The following is a 24,215-nucleotide window of genomic DNA, read 5'->3' as shown; positions in this document are numbered from 1 at the left end:
GGCTGCATTGTGTTACGAAGCACACTGTTGTTTTCCGTAGAAGCAAGTAGGATTTAGTGGGAATGTGAATACAGGGATTGGAAAGTCCAGGCCTCACAGCGCTACAGCCGCCTTTTAATTAGGGAGTGATTTACGGCAGAGGACTGCGGAGACCGTTGACTTACCTGGCTTGTGGGGAGTAATGTGGGCCACCATGTCAACACTCAACTCAACTAGGTTTACCAGAGTTTTACCTGATGATGTTAACCAGGTGACAAGCTTCTCAGCCAGGCTGCAGCACGGAACATTGGGTTTTATGCTACTTTGTCTGGAAGGGAAGTTAGCAGGAAGGTTACGTTAACTTAATCTCATAGAGAACATTCCATCAAAGCATCAAAGCTACAGAAGCAACCAAAAATGTGATGTAGAAATAATGGGGGACACCTTTTGAATTCAACACAGAAATGGAAACAGTGACGTAATTTACATAAGTTAGCTGTTTAAATGTTCAAAAGGCATTGCGTACCAATAAACTTTCAAGGTTGTTCTTCTGTCAACCTTACCTTCTCAGAAGCTGGTCATCTGCGTGTTTCTTCTGCCCTGTGGTGCAAAAATAAAGCTAAATAATTGAATGGCAAACAAAACAAAGAGCAACAGAACAAAATGTGTGTTCAATCCCTATTTTCCCCATCACCCCAAGACATAATAATAGCATCTTCTCAAATATGTACAAACAATTAAACAGCAGCTGTTTGACAACTGCACTTCCGCCAGACGTTGGGGACGAGACATCTGCCGACCACCTCCTATGTGCTTAGGCCCCCTAGTGGCCACTGTGACAGAAAATTAATTTAAAGTTGCCACAGCTGCTCACGATGTGAGCGGACCCTGCCGTGATGGGCACCACAGACCTCCATGGTAACAGCTCCCCTCATACCTGCAGAGACCTTCGCCAGGTACTTGGACATGTCGCTGGTCACGGCGCTGTGGTCACCGATGACGTACAGGGCGAAACTCTGTGGTCAAGGAGAGAAAAGTCATGACACACAAATACAGACACTTCTTATATACGTGTGCCTGGTTCAAAGCTAACACATCCACTGCAGAATCCTCATCGCAGGCAGTAGGACCCAGCTGCTTCGTCTCAGTGGCAGGGGCAGCATGTGACGTAACGGCTACAGTTGTTGCCTTCTGCTCAAAGAACCTGGGTTCAAACCCCCCCAGAAATCTTACATTTTAAGCAACCTTGGACAAAAGTGTCAGCAAAGTAAATAACGAAGATTCAAACATGCAAAGAAAAACTGAGTTTGTATAAGAATTAAAGCAGGCTGCTACAGGGGTGCCCATCAGACCTGGGCCTTGTGGGTACAGCCCTGCAGCCTGTAATTCTGAGCTGGGCTGTTGGTGAGTATGCAGACATCACCTTCTTTTGTCTGATTGGAAGAGATGTAGTGGAGTGCTGTCACAGGCTGGGATCCCCATTCACTGCTGGCATTTCCCGCCACTTAATTAGAGAACCTCAGCAGGCCACAAAAACATCTCTTTCTCTTACTGCACTCAGCCTCTGGCCGAGACGGCAATCTGTAACGCAGCATCCACCAGCCTGACAGCCCGACGGAATCTGGCACGGCCGCGGTCGGGAGCCACAAGCAAACATCAGCACGACAAAGACATCCTCCGCAGGTCACTTTAATAGGGCTCTTCTTAAACTTGACTAATTTGACACAATATTTCAAAACTACTTGGAGTATTAAACTGTTTAAAACAGGAGGTTTGGTCTCAATTTAAATTTTAAAATGTTAAAAAAAATAAATAACCATGCCAGCAAAGTGAAGACTGCATAAGATAAGAACCGATTCTTTAAAAATCCAGCGAGCAGAATTAATTAAAATTGCAGGTGTCATGGTGGTTATAGCTGCTGAATCGAAGCCCACCTCCTCCCGTCGTGCCCTTGAGCAAGGTACTTGCCCCGAATTGAGAAAAGCATCAGTTAAATTACTTAATTACAATTAACCAATGCTAGAGGCAAATGGGACGTGTACATGAACTGCACTGAGATGACAAAGCCAGGAGAACACAGACTTAGAAAGAAGCTGACACTAGGAACAGAAACTTTTCTGGCCCTCACCAGCACCAGTAGTTTAGTCCTTTCACAGATTCCCGGCAGGTATGGAAAGGGCGTCACCGCATTACCCCTAAGACAGCTGCTGAGCCACCTGAAGACACAGGGCGGCTCCGTCTGGAAGAAGGAGGGCCGGATCATCTGCTCCGTATGAGCTGCAGGGGGTGAGGGGGAGGGACGCACACAATGACAAGTATTTGCATTTTATTTATCGATTTAGCTGTTAAGCTACTTGCAACGATATAGGTATTTATACAGCTAGGTCATTTTTACTGTATCAATTCAGAGTAAGTACCTTGACCAAGGATACCACAGGAATTCCAGACTTGTGACCTCGGAGTTCACAGTTCTAACCACTACGGCACAATGATTAGGACACCACTTTGCAATCTGCCGGTTCTTGGTGTTGCACTTAAGGTACCGTAGTTGCACCATTGAGAACAGAGCTTACAACAAACTGCTCCAGTAAAAATGACCTTGCTGCATAAGTGGGCCAATCATTGTAAGCAGTTTCATGTTGCCAGTTGCTTTGACAAAAGCACTGGCTACATAAATAAATGTACCTACCTGAGACTGAAAGTTACCTTGAACAAAAGCCTCATAAGTCAGCCAGCCATTTTTATAGGGGGATGAATTTTTATCGAGTTTCTGCTATATTTTACACACTTTGGACTAACATAAACCGGGATCATTAAAACAATGTAAAGTCTGACCCACAGCCCTGTGGAACCTGAGCAGATCACCATGTCCCTTCTATCAGGAGCTGAGAGTGACAACAGTAAATGGCAGAGATCGAAGTCCAGAAGTCCCGATGATGTTATTAGGGAAGCCCGCTGAAGCTCCCGCTATTGACAAAGCACTTACCAGCATCGATCACACAGCACTCCTTGAACGCTTTGATGAACGAGGGATAATCTCGCCAGTACATATCGATGTATTCCTTTAGCTGTAGATCCCTTTAAAAAAAAAAAAAAAAAGAAGAAACAATTAGCAGCCCGGAAATGAGGAAGCTGGGGTGACGCAACACGCATCGACATTGTCAAGTCAATACTTTTTAATACCCCTGTTTGAGCTCTGCCTACTGCAACCCACCCAGGTTGGAGGGAAAAAAAGAAAAAAACAAGATCACCAGGTGCTATTCATGCACATATTTACAAAAACATGGTTAATAACCGTTGAGTGGGAGCAAGTGAGAGCAGTGCAGGCAGACCAATGTGAAAATTACAGCTTTAATAAAATGCCGCTTGGCTTTGTACCCTCTTGGGCTCAGCAATTAAAAGCTGTGAAGTAGAAGCAATTTAACCATTTAAACTCATCGTGGTCTTTGACTATTTGCAGTGGGGCACTGATTCAATTGCCACTTTCAGGCACCATTCAGAAGAGTGAGGCTAATCCCCTGAACAGACCAGACCTCTCTAAGAAAGCACTGGCTCTCAGAGGCTGCTACTTGTCCTTCCTTCAGCAACGTGCACACAGATGCCGCTGTAACGGTTGTGCCTGTTGAACAGCTAACGTTTGGCAACTGACACTTCCCCAAATGGATCTCAGGCACCCTCTTGCTCCACACCTCGGCCGGTTTCACTTTCCCGTGCGGGGGCCGGGGTCAGAGGTCACCCGTTAGCCAGAAAAAGAGAGGCTTTGCTTGATGCTCATTCACAAGAGAGAGAGTGCTGCGCCCACTGGTGACAAAGAACTGTCGTCTGTGACGTGAAACACAAATATGTTCTGCATTATCGCTATGACTAGAGGCACCCAGCAACCGCAGTCGTGGGTCTACAACTGAAACCAATCGGTTACTAAAACACACACGTGAATTTAACTGCCCAACACTCCCTATAGCGTCCCCGTCACAGCAGCTCCTTTTGGAAAGAGCTGCTTGTCAACTTTTAAACTTATCTGGCACAACTGGCATAAAAGTAGAGTTTTACCAAAGGCTGGAACACACGTTAAACCTAACTTCACGCCACATAGCTGCCAACTACATTTCCCAGCACGCAACACTAGACTGAAATCGACCCCCTACCCGCATCTCACGTACCTGGCGAGCTGCTGCAGCATAACGACAAGTGAGCGTGCACCCTTCCTCATCAGGTCGTCCAGCTTGAGTTCCTCGTAGACCAGGTGGAGCACGAAGAAGACAGCAGGCAGGTGAGGGAACAACGGGGCCGAGGGGTCCAGCTGCGGCGGGGCAGAGAGGTCATCCATGCATGGCGTCGCCGCCAGCGGCTCAAGATGGAGCGAGCTCGCCAGCCGCCGCGACTCCACCTGGTTGTGATAGTCGGAGCCCAGCTGGTAGTCCCAGTCCTGCAGAGCAGGAGCAACAACAGTTCACCTGGTTTGAGCCCATCCAACATGGATAAAGTTCATCTAACAATGATGCACGAGATGTGACTGAACTCATTCAGACAGAAGGTTGAAAAACAAGGATTAAGAGGAAAAGATAATGCCAGAAACAATTAGAGCTATTAAAGAAAGAAAGGGGAAAGAAAAAAAAAAAAAAAAAAACAGAACAAACAAGTCAAAAGGCCTTTCAACAATGGTAATTTCCCCAACAATAGAGCCATAGATGACTCAGTCTTACATTTGGTAATGAAATCATAAACGGTGTGCTCATTTAAAATAATTACACAGAAGCAGCACTGAAACAGCAACTGTGCCCTTCACACTTGCTGCGATGGAGAGTCCCTGCGTCGTGTTATACTTTACTTAAGAGGTTCTTAACTGTTTCCAGGCTGTGGATCACTAAGAATTAAAAAAAAAAAAAAAAAGCCAAGGACCCCTAATAAAAATGCCCACAAATAAATTCAGAGAAAATATGACAAGTTACTACACTGAAACACAATAACAAACAGAAAGAAATATGTCATCCGTAGTAATAGCACAATGTTATTTCAAATTTTATTTAGGTGAAAAGCAAGTCAGCAGTTCACAGACCCCCCCCGAAGCACATCCACAAACTCCTAGGGCGTCTGTGCAATGCAGGTCAAGATTCACCACTTAAGAATGATAAGGCAAAGAGAAGGTGGAGAAATACCAATGACGGAGATTCTTACATCATCTGACCCCATCTCTGAGGGTCTGGCCTTCTTGGGTGCGATCACGGGTGAGAGGGGAACTTCAAAGTCAAGCTGTGGAGACGAGAGGCCAGGAGAAACGATCAAAAGAGCCAATTTATACTTACATTTAGTCATTTAGCAGATGACTTTCTCCAAAGTGACATATGTCTCATAGAAAATACAACTTGTGCATTACATTAGAAGAAAAAGACATACTCTTAAGTACAGATAGTTTCCTTCACCACATGCACCGACGTTCATCACACAAGCAGTTGCATAAAATTTACTAGATTACCACCGATTCCTAAACACTTTCCTAGTAGTTTTTCCTCCTTCAAATCCCTACTCCTAGTATAGTGCCCTTGAAAAGTACTAATCCCCAGCTAATACAATAGAAATTACTCTGCTCTATAAAAGGAAATTCATTGTAAGCCGCTTAGTGCACAAACCTAACGCTAAGGGGGGAGAAAAGTATTAGATAATTAATCATAATAATGTGCTCAAGACTACATGGCATGTGTCTAAGCAATGATGTTGCTTTCCATCAGTTTAGAGGTTTTAGAGAGTCACTAACGTTGCGTGTCCAGGACAGCCGGTCCGTGTTGTAGCCCATGAGTGTCATAAAGCAGGTGAGGAATAGGTTCCACTCCAGGTGGGAACTGGGCCCTCCTGGCGCATTGTAGATGTTGTACCATTTGATCAGCACCTTCACCGCTGTCTCCTTGGGCAGGATGAACTTGATGGCCTGCAAGCACTTCTTCACTGCATCGGGGGTGGGGAGCAGGGATGAAAATGGGTATTAGCAATGCAGACAATTACCGGTGGGCAGGAGCGTTCTTGTGCCGACGGTCGACACATGAACCTGTGGGCGGAACACCAACGAGCGAAGCGACTACAAAAGGTCAGCTTGGGGTCTGAGAAATGCCATTTCATTAAACAGGCAATTCCCGCAGTCAATATCAATTACAGGCTAATATGTGGGGACTCTGTATTGTCCTCACCTGTAATAAGAGAGAAGCGCACATCTCTGACTACATGAGGCCAGGACTCACGTAAGAAGAGCTTACTGCACACCAAGATGCTAGTAGCACAGTAAAATGGTCCTCCATCTATCACAAACATGAGGATCAGATGCATCAGCTTGAGCAGCTTTACAGATGAGCCCTACATATGTATGTACCTACGTGTGTGAGTCGAGCTGCAAGACTGCCCATTCAAGGAGATCATAAGCTGAATCCCCACCCACTCACGCCAAGTTCTGCGGAGCCCTGTAGTCTCATTTATCCCACCGCAAAGGGTCCGAGTCGCAGAACTTGGGAGAGTTTTACCAAAAACACCAACCATGCAGAGAAAGTGAAAACCCTCTGCGCCCTGGTTGACTGTTCCGGCCCCACCAATTTCACTGCTGCCCAAATGCCACCGGTGACAGGAAACGACGAGACCCCCGATTGTTGGAGAGAGGGCCAGAGAAGCGGAAAACATTTCCTGTTGGAATCAGACGACTACACTGATAAACTGTAACTGTGGAATGCATTGTGGTGCATCAATGCTGATCAGGAAACAACTGATAAATCCTATTATTTATTCTAAAATATTTACCTTTATAAAATTACATACATTTATATGTTAACACAGCATATAATTCACATTTATTTCTATAAATTTTCTGCATCTCAGTCTCTCTAAAGTGTCTGTCCAAATACATTCATAAATTAATATTAATACAGGTGGATCAGTGCTCCTTCATCAAGATGTGTAATGGTTTGCTTAATCCCCTCTATACGTTAATCTGTATATAAAACACAAACGTTCAAAACAGACACTTTCTACCCTGTAGTTTTATTACGTTTATTCACTTTGTTAATCCAGCACACTGTTTTGCCCACAAGTGCATGAATTTAGGACAAATATAACTAGGTAGAAATACTTGCATGTTTGTAGGCTTGAATCCTACCTCTGTCTGTACTACCCTTGAGCAAGGTACTTACGTAAAATTACTCCAGGAAAATTACCCAGCTGTATAAATGGGTAAACAATTTTAAGTAGCTTAACATTGTTTTCTCCAGAGCGACTTACAGTCAGCTAAATGTAAATGTTTACCTTTGATTAAAAAAAATGGAACGGGTGAGCATTTAAAGACTCACAAACTAATAATACATCATGGTATTTTGTTCACAGGAGCAGATTAAGCAGATTACAGAAATGTAGCCATTATCCGTCTAATGATGTAGTGGTCCGGTCAGAAAATCAGAGCTGGGTATAATCTATTTAACCACACAATGTCTGAAAGCGGGGATCTCATGATTCGCACCAGTCCCCTGGAGACCCTAAACAAATGCCAGCGAGCCGCTGCTAAGGGAGCACACCGCAGAGCCATTACACCATGGCCGGCAGCGACTGCAGCTTTTATCATTATCGATCCCGTAGAGAGCAGAGGAACAGCTGGCTGCACTGCCATTAAATGGTCCTGCACGACTTCTCTCACCGCCAGTCTAGGTGGGCCAGGTCCAAGCCCCCAGGTACAGCTGGGATAATGAGCTACTGAAGGGAACGACTGGGTACGGTGGGGGGGAGCTGGCTGCTAGTCTCCTTAAGCCCCTCAACCCAGCTCACAAAGTCTCCCATGCCCAGACGAAGGGGCCAACAGAGAGCCTGCTGGGAACAGGAATTGCTGTATCTGCTCAGTTATTAGTGAATAAAAGTGCTTAACAATATGACAACAACTTGCATTAACACAGACTATCACCATGAGTCCACTAAACTTACCCAGCTCTGACGTGGCAATCCCAGGAACGGTGATCCTCAACATAGCGCCGTTACTCAGCTCCTGGACAGAACAAAGTACAAGTGCGTAAAAGAGAAACAAATCAAGGTTTAGTTTCACTCGCTGTTACTCATGAATAATAAACATAGCTCTATAAATGAATGCGTAAAATACAAAATTCCACACTGGTAAATCTCATGGCTGAAAATCTCTGCACCACTCAAGTATTTTAAGAGCATTTAACATGTGACAAGACATACAAGATGCCTTTGCAGAGCACTCCGCAGAGGTCGAAAAACTGACAATGGATGACTGAATGAAAACTTTATTAACCCCAGAAAGAAACTGTACACAGACTGCACCAACACAACTGATAGGTTTGCTTGTGGAAGGGTTGGAAGGTCCAGTAACAAACAACTCACCAAGGTGACCCTGTTGTGCACTGGATCCCGGAGTGCGAGCACATGTGGAGCCCCCTGCTGGAAGGTACAATCCTCTGGCCATGACCAAGAGGACTCATGGTGTTTTGTGGAGCCCTTCAGTTCTGATACAGGAGAGGGCATCACCACCTGGGGTGAGGACAGAGTTTATCACCTCCTGAGAAATGGCCACACTAATGACATCTCCATTTACAATGGTGGATGACAGGCAGGTTGCGTGTTTGTATTGTTACAGCAGATCCGGGCATATTCACCTCCTCCAAGCAGCTAAGGTGTCTCCCCACAGCCTTGGCTGGGGTGCTGATGGTCTCCACAGGGGTGCAGGGCTGAGACGTGGTGGAGGACAGACCCAGGGAAGGGGCCAACAGGCCCGACACAAACACCTTGCTTACCTACACCAGGCGATCGGAGAGGTATTAGTACCTCCAGTGAGGGTCTGATTTGTTTGGATACTAGGAAATTAAAAAACTCAACATGTGCAACTGATGGAACAAAATGCTGCAATGCGTTCAATCTGGACTCCATACCCTAGATACTCCAGTGTATAACACCAGGCTTCCATTGGCCTCCAAAACCAGCATGGCATCATTGTTCTGTAGCAGGGAAAGAAAGGTTTCAGAGAGACCACCTTCACAACATTTTTATAACGGCACTGGAAACAATACTGTACCCATACCTCCAAAGGGGCAGCATCTTTGGCAGGGAGGGTGGTGGCAGCGACAAATATTAGCTGAGAGGGGTCGTTGCTTTCAAAGAATTTCACACACCTTGCACCAGAGAAAGGAAAAATAAGAATAAAATTAACAAGGTGTGTGTTGTGAAGCATCACTGGAGCGCCCGTATTTCTGACAGTGTCCATGACAACATGTGTTGTGCTGGAAGGAACCAAAAAGCAGCTGAAAAAGATGGGAAGAGCCGAAAGACAAGAGACAAGGAGGAAGCAGGGAAGCACAAGGAGGAAGGATTACAAAGCAGGAGGGAAGAAGGAAACCCACATTCCCTCTGCTCACCGCAGCTGCTGGTGCGACTCTACAAGGAAGCACAGGAACTTGTTCTCGCACAGGTCAGTTGTGATGAACACCTTGGAAGCCTGGCAGCTCTTCTCCCTGGAGGGCAGACTGGGAACGTGACACACTTCCACGCAGACACACTTTGGTCAAAGCTTTGATACCATATGTGATGAGGGGAGGCTTCATACACACCTGGGAGACACGTCAGGCCTGTAGCTCGGCAAGGCCTCTGTCCACAGCTGCTCGATGCAGAGTTCCGGGACTATAGGCTCCGCCTCCGGGGCTGCGGTTGAGTCACTGAAGGAACTGTTGGGTGATGCCAGCAGGCTCTGTGCCCGTCCCAACAGCGAGTGGCACGTGGCATTGAAGCGTTGAGAGCCGGAGAAGTAGGGTGTTGCCATACCGGGGGAGTGGGCCCGACTGCAGAACCAAACGCAGGAGAAAAGACCAAAAGGTGGGATCCAAGTGTTTGGGTGTGTGGTGCACTGCACCAGCAATTCAATTAGCTCAATAACAGCTGGAAGTTTCAGGTGTGTTTTATCAGTTTGTTCTCCACTGGTCAGAGAGACTTCAGGATTGCAGGTTTGAGAAGTTCTGTATAACCCCTGAGTAAGACACAACCTAATTAACACCTGTAAAATATCAGCTATGTAAATATTAAAAGAAACAACACCGATGTAAAACCATAAACACTGAATTATTCAGGCTGGGTCTGTGTGAGGACTGTATAAAAACGAGGGAAATCAAGTTTGGGGATGTCAGCCAGTGAATTTCCTCCTAAGATGGAGCAAAAAAGCTTTTTGGACATTTTTAGAGAGATTTCCAAGCCTCTCCCCAAAATTTGTGGCATCTTTGAAAGCATAGACTGGCCTATGTAAGATGTATTAGGACTCAAAATTGGAGCATTTACTGTTTGGGAGACAAAAACATGTCCTCTACAGTGAACATAAAAATGAATGGCTCTCTGGCAGATATTGCATAATATACAGTAATCCATAAATACGTAAAGTACACATGACTAGGAACGGGTTTTTAATCCTGCGATACTGGTAGCCACTGAAAGTTGTACTGAGAAGTAGAAACCTTGAGCTCTAGCCAGCTAGTTAGCGTCACCACAAACCTTAGGACCGCCATGTTGGAGATGCTTGGGGAGTGGGTGCGTGAGTGCAGTCCTGGAGACGAGGTCATGCGGCTCTGGCCTTGAAGGGAGTAACCGTGGAAGGGTGAGGCCGGCGAGTCCATCTTGGATATGCCGCGCAGATGCAAGCTCAAGATCCCAGGCACCATCAGGTTCTGCGGTGTGGTCACCTGGTGTGCATATTTCAGCACCATGGACTGCTCCTATTGGGATGGGATCGGTGGAAGGAAATGCATGAAACACAAACTTCATTCTATACTGAAAACACTACGATGACACATTTGTCCATCCAGTCATTTAACTTGAGACAGACCAAGTCTTGAAAAACCAGCCATCGTGGAGAAGAGTAAAAATCTGTCCCATATCTGTAGCAGTTTGTCATTTTGAAAACAGTACCTTCATTAACCTCTAAAACACAAAAACCTTGAAGATAATCCAACTCTTGCAACGAAACCAAGAGGGGGGTCAGCCCTCAAGAAAAAAACTCCACATCAACAAGCTCCTCCTGACCTCCCCGCTCCCTGGACACACCTCAGCAGTGACCTTGCGCAAGGCCCAGACAGTGTGCGTGCACTGCACTGTGTCATACGTCATGATGACAGAGGGCTGGCAGCTGCTGAACACAATCCTGAGAGTGCTGTCGGAGACATAGTGCACCCGGGAAGCTTCGAATGGACCTGCCGAGGGAGAGAGGAGTTAAAGCTGGCAGGGGAATGTGATGTGAGCAGAGGTAGCGTAGGCAAGGGGCGGAGCACAATGAAAAGCAAAATGCCAGAGAGAGGGAAGAGTAATGGCAAAGAGGAGGCCATTATACAGAGCAGGCATCAGGCGTACAGCAGAGTAGGCCATCCATCATCACTGCAAGATTTTGTTCCTCACCTGCAGACCTGCAGACCACAGGGGCGATCTCATCCAGAGGGTGCAGCATGCTGAAGACAGTGGGCAGGGGCTCCCTGGGAACACAAGGGACACATGTCGTCCAGTACAGTTTAGGGAAAACACCTGAGCACTGCTGTTCCGTTTATCACATGGGAGAGGGTAAATGTTGCTAGAAGATTCACAGGTCTTCACACTGTGCTCAGGTGCTTAGAATAGCGTTCACCTTCATATTCACGAACTACTCGTATAGTGAGTATTATCACAGACGTAATTCACGTGATTGTCGGTGTTGCAAATCCAGCGGAATTGAATCAATTCAGCTGGAACCCATACCTCGGAGGACTCACGGGATCTTCGGACGCAACGTTCTTGCGTTCAAACAGGAGGCCAAACTTGGTGGGCCAAAGAGTAGAAACCTGGAAAAAGGAAAAAAGCCATAGCATGACTTTCAGGCGGCATAATCCATAACACAAACGGCATAAGGGGTGGCACAGCGCTGCATGAAGTAGCAGCTGATGTTTCACAGCTCCTAAGCTGTGGGATTGCACAGTGGTTTCAACCCAGCTCACTCTGCATAGAGATTGGATGTTCTCAATATGTTCAGTTGGGTTTCCTCCTACAGTCAGGTGAAATCAGGCACTCTAAATTGCCCTTAGCGTGTGAGTGTGTGTTTGCCTTCTAATGGACTGACATCCCATCCAGGGTCTAGCCAGCACTGCACTGCAAGCGTCCAGGCAAAGCTGTGGAACACCACGACCCTGAACTGGACAAACAGTCGATGGGTCATGAAATGGACAAACGTTACATCCAATAAAACCACCAAAAAAGTTTCATCAATGTCACCAGAACATCCTTCATCACATTCCACTTTATCAATGAACGATGCAGCTTCTTTCTGATGGCAGAAATTAGTGGGCAGCCCATACATTCAGCAGCTTCCAGTACTCTTTCCGTCTACGCTGTGTCACTGCGACCCAACAAAAAGTCACAGCAGAGACATTCCACTGGAAAACCCCAGTGAATACCCCCCCGGGGGCAAACAACACAGGCACTGATTCCACATCAGTTGCTCTCCTTAACCAAATGGAGTGGCAAACCCAGAGCATTTTACAGACATTTGTGTAACATCTCCCGCTGCCCTACCCACCCAACACGGAGTGTTAAACAGAGCTTTCCTTCAGGTGACAAGGGACATTTAAACTCCTCGCTTCCGCCCAGAATTACTGGGATAGATTCCAGATACGACAGTACTGAAAGCACCAGTTTTTGACATCACAAAAATTATATCAAATTATTCTGACGTGCCCTTTTGCATGAGGCTATAAATACCACATTAAATTGTGTAGGATTTGGTTACAGTGCATTTGTGTCCTATCATATGACTTCTTGGAATTAGCTATAAAATATTTCCACATTGACAAAATCTCCATATTTATTTCTTTATTGTGATTGTCAAACAGTGAGAAAGGGGAAAAAAAATATATTTTTTTCATTGTGGTTAAGTGTGCAACTTAATTTTGCATGCTGTATAACCACAGTAAGAGTCATAACACTGCATGAGTGATCATACCGAAACATTCATACAGACGCACCTGCTTAGTTCTTCCCCACAAAATATATTAAACGGAAAGATTGCACAGTGGTGCAGGGGGTGGCACCAAAGCCTCAAAGCTCCTGGTCAGAGGGTGTAGATATGGATTCAAATCTAGAATAGTATGTGTGGAGTTTATATCCTCCCCATGTTCATATTGCAGATTGACTTATAGTGTGTGGGTGTGTGAATGATAGCCTTGTGGTAGAGTGGCATCCTGTCCAGGGTGTACCCTGCCTTACACCTTATGCTTGCAGGGTAGCTTCCAGACCATTGCAACCCTGCACTGGACAAGTGGATATTGATGATGGATGCTATATGTTATATTAAACAATCCATGTATGCTGCACTTTGCAGCAGAGGAAAAAAAGGACACAACTCTGCCAGCAAGTTAATTACAACACAGTGACTGTTGTGTTTGATACTGCAGCCCTCCCCTGCCCATTGACTGCCAGCCAAATCTGCCATTACTACAAGTCAGAAGTGAAATGAATGTGGTTTGGAAAAAGGATCAGTAATTGAGCCAAACAGACGCCATGGGTCTGCCGCTCCCTCGTTTCCTTGTACGTTCAACAATACGTCCCCTTCATACTTACCGCTAGCCTTTTCACGCTTAAGTACCTGCAACCAAAAATGCCTGAAAGAACATCTTTCAAAATAAAATAAAACCAAAGCAAGTGCAGAAGAATGACCCAAACATGAAATAAAAACACACAGGGACAATTCACTATATATAAATATGGACAAAAAACAGAATGACTAAATCAACATTGGACGCCCTGTATCACATCATGCATGCAGGGTCACAGGAGAATACATCCATCTAATGGAAACTCTCTCCAATATTAATTTCAATTTAAATAATTTAAAATCGAAAGCATTCCTCCACTTCGACGCATGAAGCGGGTAAAGAGAAATTACAGCATTAATAGAGAGATACTAATTTAAAAATTAAAGATCAGCTCAACACAGATGCAGCCAGAATGAGGAACAAAGGGATGTGATACTGACTTGAAAAGGCAGCGGGGAGATGAAGTCTTTCCCACTGACACTGTGAACATTGACACAGGTGTTCTGGACAATACACACAGTCTGCTCCACAACCTCTGTGCCTGCAGAGGAGAAAAAGTACCATTGTGAGTATAATTTCAGAAGACTGACAGCTGTGAGCAGCTCAGATATCAGCATTCAAAAAATCTTATTCATACCATTTACATTCTGAATGCACTCATTTGCAGGAGCCAACGCAATGAAAAGCTCAGAATAAACAAAAGTGCATTTCTCAACAGATGAAATGATTCAGATGGACATGATTACTGAAGTGCAGTTTGTCTGATACCACCGTTTTGGTAGTGCAAATTCTAAGTATATGCATATAGAATTAAGAGTTACAGGAAATACAAAGAGAGTGGTGACAGGTGATGTGATGCAAATTTATGTAGCTATGAGGAGAGCAGGAGAGAGGCAGGTAAGAATGAGATGCATTTTGAGACCTTTCTTGAATGTTTGACAATATTCAGCAGCTCTCAGGGATAGAGGGAGTCACTCATAGTCATCCCATTTGAGCCTGCACTCACCATCCTTTTTGTTCTGGGGTACAGTGAAGTTACACCACAAAGCCTAGAAAAAAAGATGAGCCACAAATTACATCAGCAGTGAAAGAATGAGCATAACCCATCTGATATGGATGTTCTATTTAAATTCATAAATTTCAATAGTAAATCAACAGTGTTTAACAGGAAAGCTTCTGCATTTTCAGCCTCCTGGTACCTGCTGAACTGGGCTATCCACGGTAAAGGCCTTGTAGACATAGGAGGCCTGATTCTTGCTTCCTCGGCTCCAGATCACCATGTTCCCCGCTGCGTAGAGCTCCTCCTCAAACTCCACCTCATTATCGGCGGGACCAACCCCCTTCCTCAGCTGCCAGCATTCCTGTACGAGACACAACAAAATCGAACTGATACACTGCAGCTTCACCACTGCCAAAATACCATCCTATCTACCAATCAAGGACACAGACAGCAACTACACTTCTGACAGCTACTGGGTGTAACCCGGAAATAATAATAAAAAAAAAAAAAACTGATGCGATATATAATCGCAGAACACTAGTGAGCGGTTTTAATTGCGTTCAGGAACAAAGCAATTGAACAGCAGCGTGACAGAGGAAGTGATATACAGGCGGTCCCCAATTTACGATGAGGTTATGTTCCTCAAAACCCATCATAAGTCGAAAATATCGTAAGTCAAAAATGCATTTAATACACACCTCTGCGCGACAGACTGGGAGATGCGGATCGCTGCTGCTGCCCAGCATCGTGAGAGAGTATAGCTCTGCGTATCGTTTGCCCAGGAAAAAAAAAAATCTACAATACAAAATTTAAACTACAGTTTCTACTGAATGTCTATTGCCAGCTCGCCATTGTAAAGTCGAAAAAAATTGGAAGTCAAACCATCGGAAATCAGGGACCACCTGTAAACGGAACTGAAGAAACACTAATCTCCAATAAAGATCTGAAAGAGTTGCGTTAGAAATACACACACACACACATTTTCAGAACCGCTTGTCCCATACGGGGTCACGGGGAACCGGAGCCTAACCCGGCAACACAGGGCGCAAGGCTGGAGGGGGAGGGGACACACCCAGGACGGGACGCCAATCCATCGCAAGGCACCCCAAGCGGGACTCGAACCCCAGACCCACCGGAGAGTAGGACTGCGGTCCAACCCACTGCGCCACCGCACCCCCTTGCGTTAGAAATACTATTTTTCATAATATGCATTTTAAAGGACTCTGCTGGTCTAAGCAGAGGTAAGAACTCTTTCTAGGCCACATGTGTGTTTAAGATTCTTGTGAAACCTGAGCACCCCTCCAGAAAAAATGCTTATAAATAAATTGAGAAAAAAACTGCACTCAGTGTACCACACAGAAACTTGATTAGCCACTAAATGAATGTCAAAAGTAAAAAAAATTACTATTTTTGTTAGATTTATTGTCAAACCAAGGCTGCACTTCAAAAACCCTCTAAAACCCAAGCATAGAATCCCAAGGAGTCCATGGATCAACACTCCATGAATAATCAATTGTGATCCATTCAAACCCTGATCTAATAAACAACATTCATCATTGCAAAACATGTCAGTGCAAGAATTCTATACAGCAGTATAAGCCATTACAGAGACCATTTTACCACTATTCTCCAGAGTCAAATTCACAGTGTGAATTGTCACACTGTGAATCGTCCAGTGCTTTCAATCTAAAAGTCTCCATTTAATGGATTTTATAGAAAACTTCATTAGTTATAAATAGATGTTCCTATCTTACATGTTTACAGTCAAATGTAAGAAAAACATCTTTCTTTTAGCTAAACAGGATCTGTTCATACCATCATGGACCCCCCCCTCCATAACATAAACTGTATGTGTTTAAGAAGACTGCAGAATGCCCCCCTGTAAACACACCCCACATGGTCTGCTTTGCCTCTCTCTTCACTAACACAAAAACTTATGTTCTCTGTACTGATATATTTTTGGTCTCCCAAAAAGCTTGTCAAACTGTTACAACGCTTATAAAATGAGCTTGTGTGATCACTTAATTTTCTGCAAGGTTTTTATTTTGACACTTCAGTGACTTTATGTGCCACCCTGTACAGTTTGATCCCCATGTAACAGTTTCCCATCTAATGAGATGATTCCAAAGAACCATTGAGGCCTGGTAAGTGAGGGTGAGTCATCTGAATCGCCCTTTTTGACCGTGACAATATAAGGACCCGAAAAAGGCCCACAGGGGGAAAAAAAGAGCACCTTGTCCCTCTCCTGCAAGGTGACCTCTTGGAGGGAGCCGACAAGACCGGCTGCCCCATCCGAAGACCACAGCTCCGAGGCGGGTTGTAGCTGCCGCAGCTGCAGGTTCACGGCGCTCGGGTGGCTTTTGCAGTGCTCACGGCCAAACGGAACAAACCACTGCAATTCCCCTGCGGCTATCATTGTGGCTCTCTCTTCATAGACGTTCGACATGGGTTTCAGATATCAGCATTATTTCTGTGAAGGAAGGAGAAGAAAAGAAGAACAGGAGACTCAGTTCATGCCATCTCTGGGGATATCGGAACTGTGACAGACCCGTAATATCCTTACCGTCTGACACTCAGACACACACAGGAGCACTGAAACAGTCTCTGAACCTTAGAAAGCTGTTGATTTTACAAACAAAAGTGAGTGATTCATTATATAATTATTCATTAATATTATCATCATCATCATCATCATCATCATGACCCCAAACTAGTCCGAGACCACACAGCATTCAAAACAAACTCACATAAAAGTCATCATTCCTACATTCTATTTTTCACCCACCGCAGAATGCCCTAAATGTCAACAAAAGTTTAAAGACTAATGAATTTGGAATAAAAGCTAAGAGAAGGGCGCAGAGGAGGAACCCTGACCTGACGTGCTGACATGAGGATGACGAGCAGCAGAGAACAGGAGGAGAATCAATTTGTAACCCGAAACTAAAAACTAGTTCTGGTCCGGCCTTTAGAACAACACTGTGCAGATATAAAGCTTAATTGTTTAAAGCTTAAGTTGAGAGACTCGTTTTTTTTCTGACTGAATTATTCACATAATTCAGTGAGCTGACTGTCACTGACAGAGAGAGAGACTAGAGAGACCCTACCTGTTCATGAATGTCAGTGGCTGGCTCTGGGAGTCCTTGTCTGTTATTTTTAATCTTCTTTAAATTTCGCTGCTTTTTGTTGTTGCACGCTTAAAAGACCTAAACCTAACGCTAATTACAAAAAAACGCAAGAAAAGGGACTGGAAACCAAAATACGCGCATACACTTTTTCAAACGGACGCGGCCATCTTGCTATCCCGTGAGCCTCTTCGTGGCTTAGAGAGCCAATCAGCGATATCTTTGGTATTCTGGTAGCCAATCGGTGGCCTCCGAGACGAGGCTCGTCTCGCGTCTGTATTTCCGCAGCTTTAGCGCTTAAAGTGACTTAACTTGTAAAAATCAACTATGAATTGCCACCTTTACAAGCGTGGTTTGCATATATTCACGAAAATTAATGGACCAGTATATACTACTGTCTCGACTAGTTTAAGCTGCTGATTCAAGTATTTAACAGAACTGAAGAGGATTTTTCAAAAAATTTTTGAATTAAGCGAGAAACCTCCGATCATCGTAAAAGAGTTTTTATTTCTCGTGAAATTCTCCCTTTTTTGCTGCCGTCCAGGATTGGAAATTTAAACATGATTCATGGGAGTTTTATTGGAGAGATCTCCTCTGTCTATAATACACAAATAACGTGTAATGAAACGACGCACACAGCGGGTAATTTTGCCCGGAATAAATATATAGAAAACGTCGCTAATCCGTGGTCTCATAATTAAACAACTGAAAAGCTTTTCAGACCTTCTTCTTCCTCGGATATCTTAGATTATGTTTTGGTAACCATTCGTGTGTTTAACACTTCCCTCCCTGTCCTTATAATTTTACTCTTATTTCATTATGTTAAACAGGTACACTTGGGGTAGTGCAGTTATTTAATTAGAAGGGAGACTCACAGTTTGCGATGGACTGGCCTCCCATCCAGGGTGTCCATCCAACTTGTCCCCCCAGCTCTTTGTGGAGTTGTGGGGAACCTGTGAGTTCAATCTTCTGTCTGGCTGATGCCATTTAAGTATTGCCCGGGTGTGCTCAAACTTTTGACTGATGCTCTTCATTAACATTTATTCATTTAGCTGACACTTTTCCCCAAAGCAATTTACAGTGTTAAGGTTACAGTTATATGGGGGCACAGTGGTGCAGCAGGTTTGACCTGGTCCTGCTCTCCAGTCAGTTTGGGGTTCAAGTCCTGCTTGGGGTGCCTTGTGATGGACTGGCATCCCATCCTGGGTGTGTCCCCTCCCCCTCCAGCCTTGCCAGGTTAGGCTCTGGATTGCCACAGCCCCACTTGGGATAAGTGGTTTCAGACAGTGTGTGTGTAGGTTACAGTTATTACAAGCTTACAATTACTCATTTATAGAGCAGGGTAATTTTTACTAGAGCAATTTCAGGAGAAGTACCTCACTCAAGGGTACTACATCCAGAGGTGGGGATTGAACCTGCAAATTTTGGATCCAAACACAGTAGCTCTACCCCTATACTCTGAGCTGTCCCATATATACAGTACATCTGGTAACATCTATCTGATAGGCAGGACTCAAACCATTCCCCTCTGCTGGTGGGAATCACATCCGCTCATTTTTTCTTGAAAAGCACCCTATATATTCGTAAAGCACGATAATTTTTTTCTTAATCTTTTTTGCTTTTAGTAACTTCAGTTTTTCCCGTGGATGCATTTCTCTGCAGGTCTGACGTATCTGCGGTCATGAAGCGTTTTGTGTTGAGACACGGTCTCCAACAAGGAGCCAAGTACGTGAAAAACTGCAAACAATAAAGTGGAGAACATTTCGCCTAGAGATGTTATATAAACACGTTAAAAGGAGAACAACACTTTGCTGGAGAGGGATTTTATGTATTTAGAGCTCTCTTCCATGTGCGGTAATGAAGTGGCCATTGTTTAGCTATTGAATACATCCCACCCAAAAGGCTCCTGACTTCAGGGGCTCCTCTTTAAAGGTTGTCGCTCTGTTACCGGGGCCTTTCGCTGATGTTGAGTCCAGCCACAGTCTCTTTCAGACCTGCGCTCCATCCATTTAGAGGATGACGGTAATTGAATCACAGGCTGATTTGTCCCTCCTTGACATTTGCCTGCGTTCCAGTTTCTGAGGAAGTCGAGAGAGACGGGTTACGCAGCGCCGCTGCACATTTTCCCGCACCGACACGGCTGCCTCATTAGGGCAAATAGGGTGGCATTCAGGTGCGCGGTGTTCCTCTTCACAGCGGACCGACGTGCGGCAAAGTGCAGAAGTAGCCGAGTTTAAAAAGTTACAGGATACCCATAGAAATAAAAATTAGACTTTGAAAGCTAAAGATTTTCTTTTGTTTTTTTCATTTAGTCATAGATGCCATAGAAATGTAACTCGGATATAGTTGCAAGCTTCAGCGTTGGGTCCCACTGACCCGTGAATCACACAGGGTGGGAGATCTTAATTCCAGCCATACGACCGTCTAAACGATGTTTGTTATACATTCGCCAGTTCAGCCGTAACCTTCTACAATGCGGTTAACTAAGGTCCTTCATTCCTTTGGAACCCAAACAGGATTATGAATGCTACCAATTAACATTTGAAATTCTATAATTTTACAGAAAAAAGCAAATGCAATTTTTTTTTTTTTTTTTATTTTCATAGCCTGCAAATCTTGAAAAGGGCACAGTCCCTGTTTGCATAGAGCATGGTCTTTGATTGCGTTTTGAATTAAATGAACGTGAGTCTTGCACTTTGCAATGTTGAATTATTGTAGCCGTAAGGAATTCTTTGTGTTTTTTTTCCCAGGGTCAGATCCACAAACACACACACACTTTCTGAACCACTTGTCCTGTTCAGGGTCACAGGGAGCCAGAGCCTAACCCAGCAACATAGGACATAAGACTGGATGGGGAGGGGACACACCCAGGACAAGACACCAGTCTGTTGCAAGGCACCCCAAGCAGGACTTGAACCCCAGACCCACTGAAAAGCAGGAGCGGGTTCCAACCCACTGCACCACTGTGCCACTGTGCCACCACACCCCTTTACCAAAAGCTCAACAAGCTCTTTTGTGCTTTATTCACAGAGATAATTCACAGGCTGGAGAAGCAAAGGCCAGAATGACCGGTGAGATGAGTGCTGTGACGCCCTTGGAAACAATAAGTTGAAATATTTGAGATTCGCGATTTCACGGTAGAAAAATTCTTATCTGAAACGTTCACCGTGTTAATTGCCATCCTCTGAGAATGTCAAGCACTTTTTCAGCTGCTTATAAATGAAGAGTCCGGAAGAAGAGGAATCAGATCATGTGATTCGTCAGCTCTACGTGTTTTCTGGAAGAGCTTTAATGAACTCATTTTCTTCCATTCCTTGGATTCCTCAACAGTGGGTGTGAGAAGACCTGGACTACATTTCTTTGCTCATGTTCGACATGTTTTTCAATCAAAGCTGATTAAAACCTGACCTCGTACGACCTGCAGAAATCTAAGATGCAGGATTTAGCTCAGAGAACCGCAACAGAATGCATCGCCTTTCCATGCGAATATGGATTTTGAGCAAAGGAAGCACCGCGAGGCTGTAGGCCTTTCCCAGAAACTGTAGAATGGATGGATGGGTGAAATCAGCATGAATCAAATTGACACTGAGAAAAGGACAATCCGCCAGCAACGTGGACGGTAAATAAAGTTGTGACAAAGCAGTTGTTCATCTTCAGCTGTCACTTGATTTGATCAAGGTTCCCAACTGCAATCTCCGCTCGCACATACGTGACCGTGTTCCTGATTTTCCTGTATTCTCAGGTACTTTCTAATATTGCTTTTGTGTGTCAGCACTACACTGAAGCAGGTCCAATATGTCTCTTGTGCTGAAGAAATGTAATCATCTCAATCTTCACTATATTCTGTGTATTCAGGAAACACTTTAATACTAACAGGCTGCAAGACCAAGCAAAAGCAACAAATTCCAATTCACTACTTCTAAAAAAGCTCATTTTAATATCTAATTATATGTGTTTTTATGAGCAAATAATTTAATTTTTTTTTTATATATGTATAGCATTCATATACACATTATGTATGTATAAACGCTATACGTATATATATATAGAAAGGCTATATAAATATTTGTGTGTGTGTGTGTGTGTGTGTGTGTGTGTGTGTGTGTGTGTATATATAGTATTTCAAAAACCGGGTGTACCCTTTTGGAATGTAGAGTCCATAATACATTATATCACACAGAATAAAGTTAAAAGTCTCCCAGTTCATGACTGCCTTCATTTTAAATGCCTTATTTCAGAATTTTAAGTTCATACCATACCTTGGTTTGATAATACCAAGCAAACACCGTAACAAAACTTCTGTGAATTAATATCCTGTATATCGCAGTATGGTTTATTAATAGAATGTGAATTTGGAAATGTCTGTAAATGTTTTATCACGGGGAAAGTATAAGGGAATTTGACCTCTACCAGAACGGAACTCCACTCCTTCCAGTCAGTTTTTTATATTAACATGTTTGAGCAGATGTAACTAGTGCCCTGGAAAATCACCAGATCCTTTGGGGGAGAAATAATATGACTTAAATGCACAAGCTATCTTGTTAGGATTGAAGGAAACGCAAAGTAAAATTTTATTAGTAGTCCAGGGAGAAAGAAAAAATGCCATAATCTGATTGGTCCTCATGATGGGTGCTCCCTGGAGAGATACACTGCAGCGTGTCGCATCAGTGATGATGATGATGATGATGATGGTAATGTTGATGATGATGGTGGTGGTGGTGATGATGATGGCGAGCACGGAACTTAGCTGAGTAACATCTGCAGCGGACGTCAGTGATGACAGTGTCATGACAGGACACAATTTTCATGCACAGGAATGCACTCATCATACCAAAAGATGCTGGATTATTAATGAAATATAGTATTTGGTTCAGTGAGAACACAAATAATCCTTAGGGAAGAAGAAATGCATCAGTGAGGAACATATTTTTTTGAATACATAAGCAAGGCAGGATGGGGTTTCTTTAAAAAAAATTTCAGTGGATCTTATGCACAGTGTGATGTCTTACCTTTGCCGTAAACTAAAGACACAAAGAAGTGTACATTTCAGTTTAAAAGTTGTCTATTAAATTTAATTCTGTGAAATATTTTTATCTTGCAGTCACGGTCAATCATAATTCACTGTCTTGAGTACATGAGTTAGTGCTGCAGAAATATTTTCATTTAGCAGACGCTTTTTTCCAAAGCGACTTCCAATGAACTCTATGTAGTGTTACCAGCCCACACACCTTATTCACCAAGGTGACTTACACTGCTAGATACACTACTTACATTGGGTCACGCATCCATTCATCAGTGAAACACACACACTCTCTCTCTCTCTCTGTCACTCACTCACACACTATGGGGAATCTGAACAGCATGTCTTTGTACTGTGAGAGGAAACCAGAGCACTCAGAGGAAACCCATGCAGACATGAGGAGAACATGCGAACGCTACACAGACCAAGTAGGGGTCAAACCCATGTCCTCTCACACCACCCAGGCACTGTGAGACAGCAGCATCACCCGTATATACACCAAAGTGAACATCACCGTAATGGTAAGACTAAATGACCGAAGACCAAACCTCCTCCTACTGCGTTAAATTCCCTCTTCTTATCAGTCAGAGGTTCGGTTTCACTCGCAGTTTCAAGAATACATTTTGATTTATTAAGCGCAGATCTCCTTCCTTCGTTAATTAGAAATGCCCTCCTTTAATGAGAACGCATTAATCAGAGCACTAAGAGGTGTTGCTAAGGTCAGCCTGTTAATAGCAAGGTGTCAAGGCAGGGACTGAGTGTGACTCACAGCGGAGGAGGCAATGAAAGTGCACGCCGGGGGTCTCGCTGGCCTTTATTTATAAGTTCAGCAAGTACTGGATCTTGTGACGTTCTTCTCTTCAGCAGACCACATTACACCACGTCAGCGTTTCATCGGCGGAGGACTCTGAGGTTGACAAACTGGAGCGGAAGAGCAGGCAGTGCCTTCCCCCTTCTCCTCGCACTTGTAGCCACCATGTGTCAAGAAGGTTCAGAGTCGGTGGCAAAGAGCGTGAGGTTGCCAGCGATGTCGGCCAAGGGATTCAAACCGTCGTTTTGATGCGAAGCGACGCGGGGAATCCAAAGGAAGGCGAGATGAGCTGACTGAGGAGCCGCTGCCGAGCCAGGGCACCATGACCCCAGGTCCTGGCTGTTAGAGTGGAGCTCGCACCAATCTCTGGAAAGCCAGCAGTTGGGTCAAAGGTGCGGCCCTCCACGGGGACACAAAATCCCCCGTCCTGTCAAAACAACGCAAACATTTCCTGCACGTGGGTCCCTCGCCAGACTCTGTTTTAAATCATCGCTGTCAATTAAACAAGCATGTTTCCCAGCGGTTTGCGCGTAATCCATTTAATTTTTGGCCCGATTGCATTAGCGTTGTGATGGAGCTCCGAGAGACGTCGGGCCAGAGTCGAAATTGTTCCACGCATGATGCGGGAAGTTTTTCTTGCGCTGGCTTTGCATACGTCCATCTGCGCACAAATGCATGCAGACGTCAAAAGGAAAGGTGTGGAAATGACGAG

General features: G+C 44.5%; 1 protein-coding gene across 3 annotated transcripts in view; it reads right to left on the bottom strand.

Annotated features, from left to right (window-relative positions):
- anapc1 (anaphase promoting complex subunit 1) overlaps window positions 1–17,848 on the bottom strand; it is a 36,996-nt gene extending 19,148 nt beyond the window's left edge. For 2 of the 3 annotated variants that reach the window (XM_029251211.1, XM_029251212.1), the window contains exons 1-24: window positions 17,655–17,848; window positions 16,784–17,020; window positions 14,750–14,911; window positions 14,557–14,599; window positions 13,991–14,091; window positions 11,722–11,804; window positions 11,389–11,462; window positions 11,041–11,186; window positions 10,492–10,712; window positions 9,564–9,791; window positions 9,372–9,467; window positions 9,038–9,128; window positions 8,889–8,954; window positions 8,616–8,753; window positions 8,344–8,490; window positions 7,924–7,984; window positions 5,732–5,919; window positions 5,155–5,229; window positions 4,140–4,405; window positions 2,966–3,057; window positions 2,108–2,265; window positions 917–995; window positions 543–579; window positions 234–307 (exon numbers count right to left, since the gene is read on the bottom strand). In XM_029251211.1, coding sequence (XP_029107044.1) covers window positions 234–307; window positions 543–579; window positions 917–995; window positions 2,108–2,265; window positions 2,966–3,057; window positions 4,140–4,405; window positions 5,155–5,229; window positions 5,732–5,919; window positions 7,924–7,984; window positions 8,344–8,490; window positions 8,616–8,753; window positions 8,889–8,954; window positions 9,038–9,128; window positions 9,372–9,467; window positions 9,564–9,791; window positions 10,492–10,712; window positions 11,041–11,186; window positions 11,389–11,462; window positions 11,722–11,804; window positions 13,991–14,091; window positions 14,557–14,599; window positions 14,750–14,911; window positions 16,784–16,996 — 2,839 coding nt within the window. In that variant the 5' untranslated portion in view covers window positions 16,997–17,020; window positions 17,655–17,848. The remainder of the gene's footprint in view (window positions 1–233; window positions 308–542; window positions 580–916; window positions 996–2,107; window positions 2,266–2,965; window positions 3,058–4,139; window positions 4,406–5,154; window positions 5,230–5,731; window positions 5,920–7,923; window positions 7,985–8,343; window positions 8,491–8,615; window positions 8,754–8,888; window positions 8,955–9,037; window positions 9,129–9,371; window positions 9,468–9,563; window positions 9,792–10,491; window positions 10,713–11,040; window positions 11,187–11,388; window positions 11,463–11,721; window positions 11,805–13,990; window positions 14,092–14,556; window positions 14,600–14,749; window positions 14,912–16,783; window positions 17,021–17,654) is intronic. The other variant, XM_018740255.2, reaches the window with a different exon arrangement.
- Between the last annotated feature and the right edge of the window lie 6,367 nt (window positions 17,849–24,215).

The sequence above is a fragment of the Scleropages formosus genome, chromosome 4 (genome assembly GCF_900964775.1).
Source record: "Scleropages formosus chromosome 4, fSclFor1.1, whole genome shotgun sequence".
NCBI classification, from domain to species: Eukaryota; Metazoa; Chordata; class Actinopteri; order Osteoglossiformes; family Osteoglossidae; genus Scleropages; species Scleropages formosus.
Note: the sequence above shows the minus strand (reverse complement) of the source record. Positions and strands in the feature narration are given on the sequence as shown.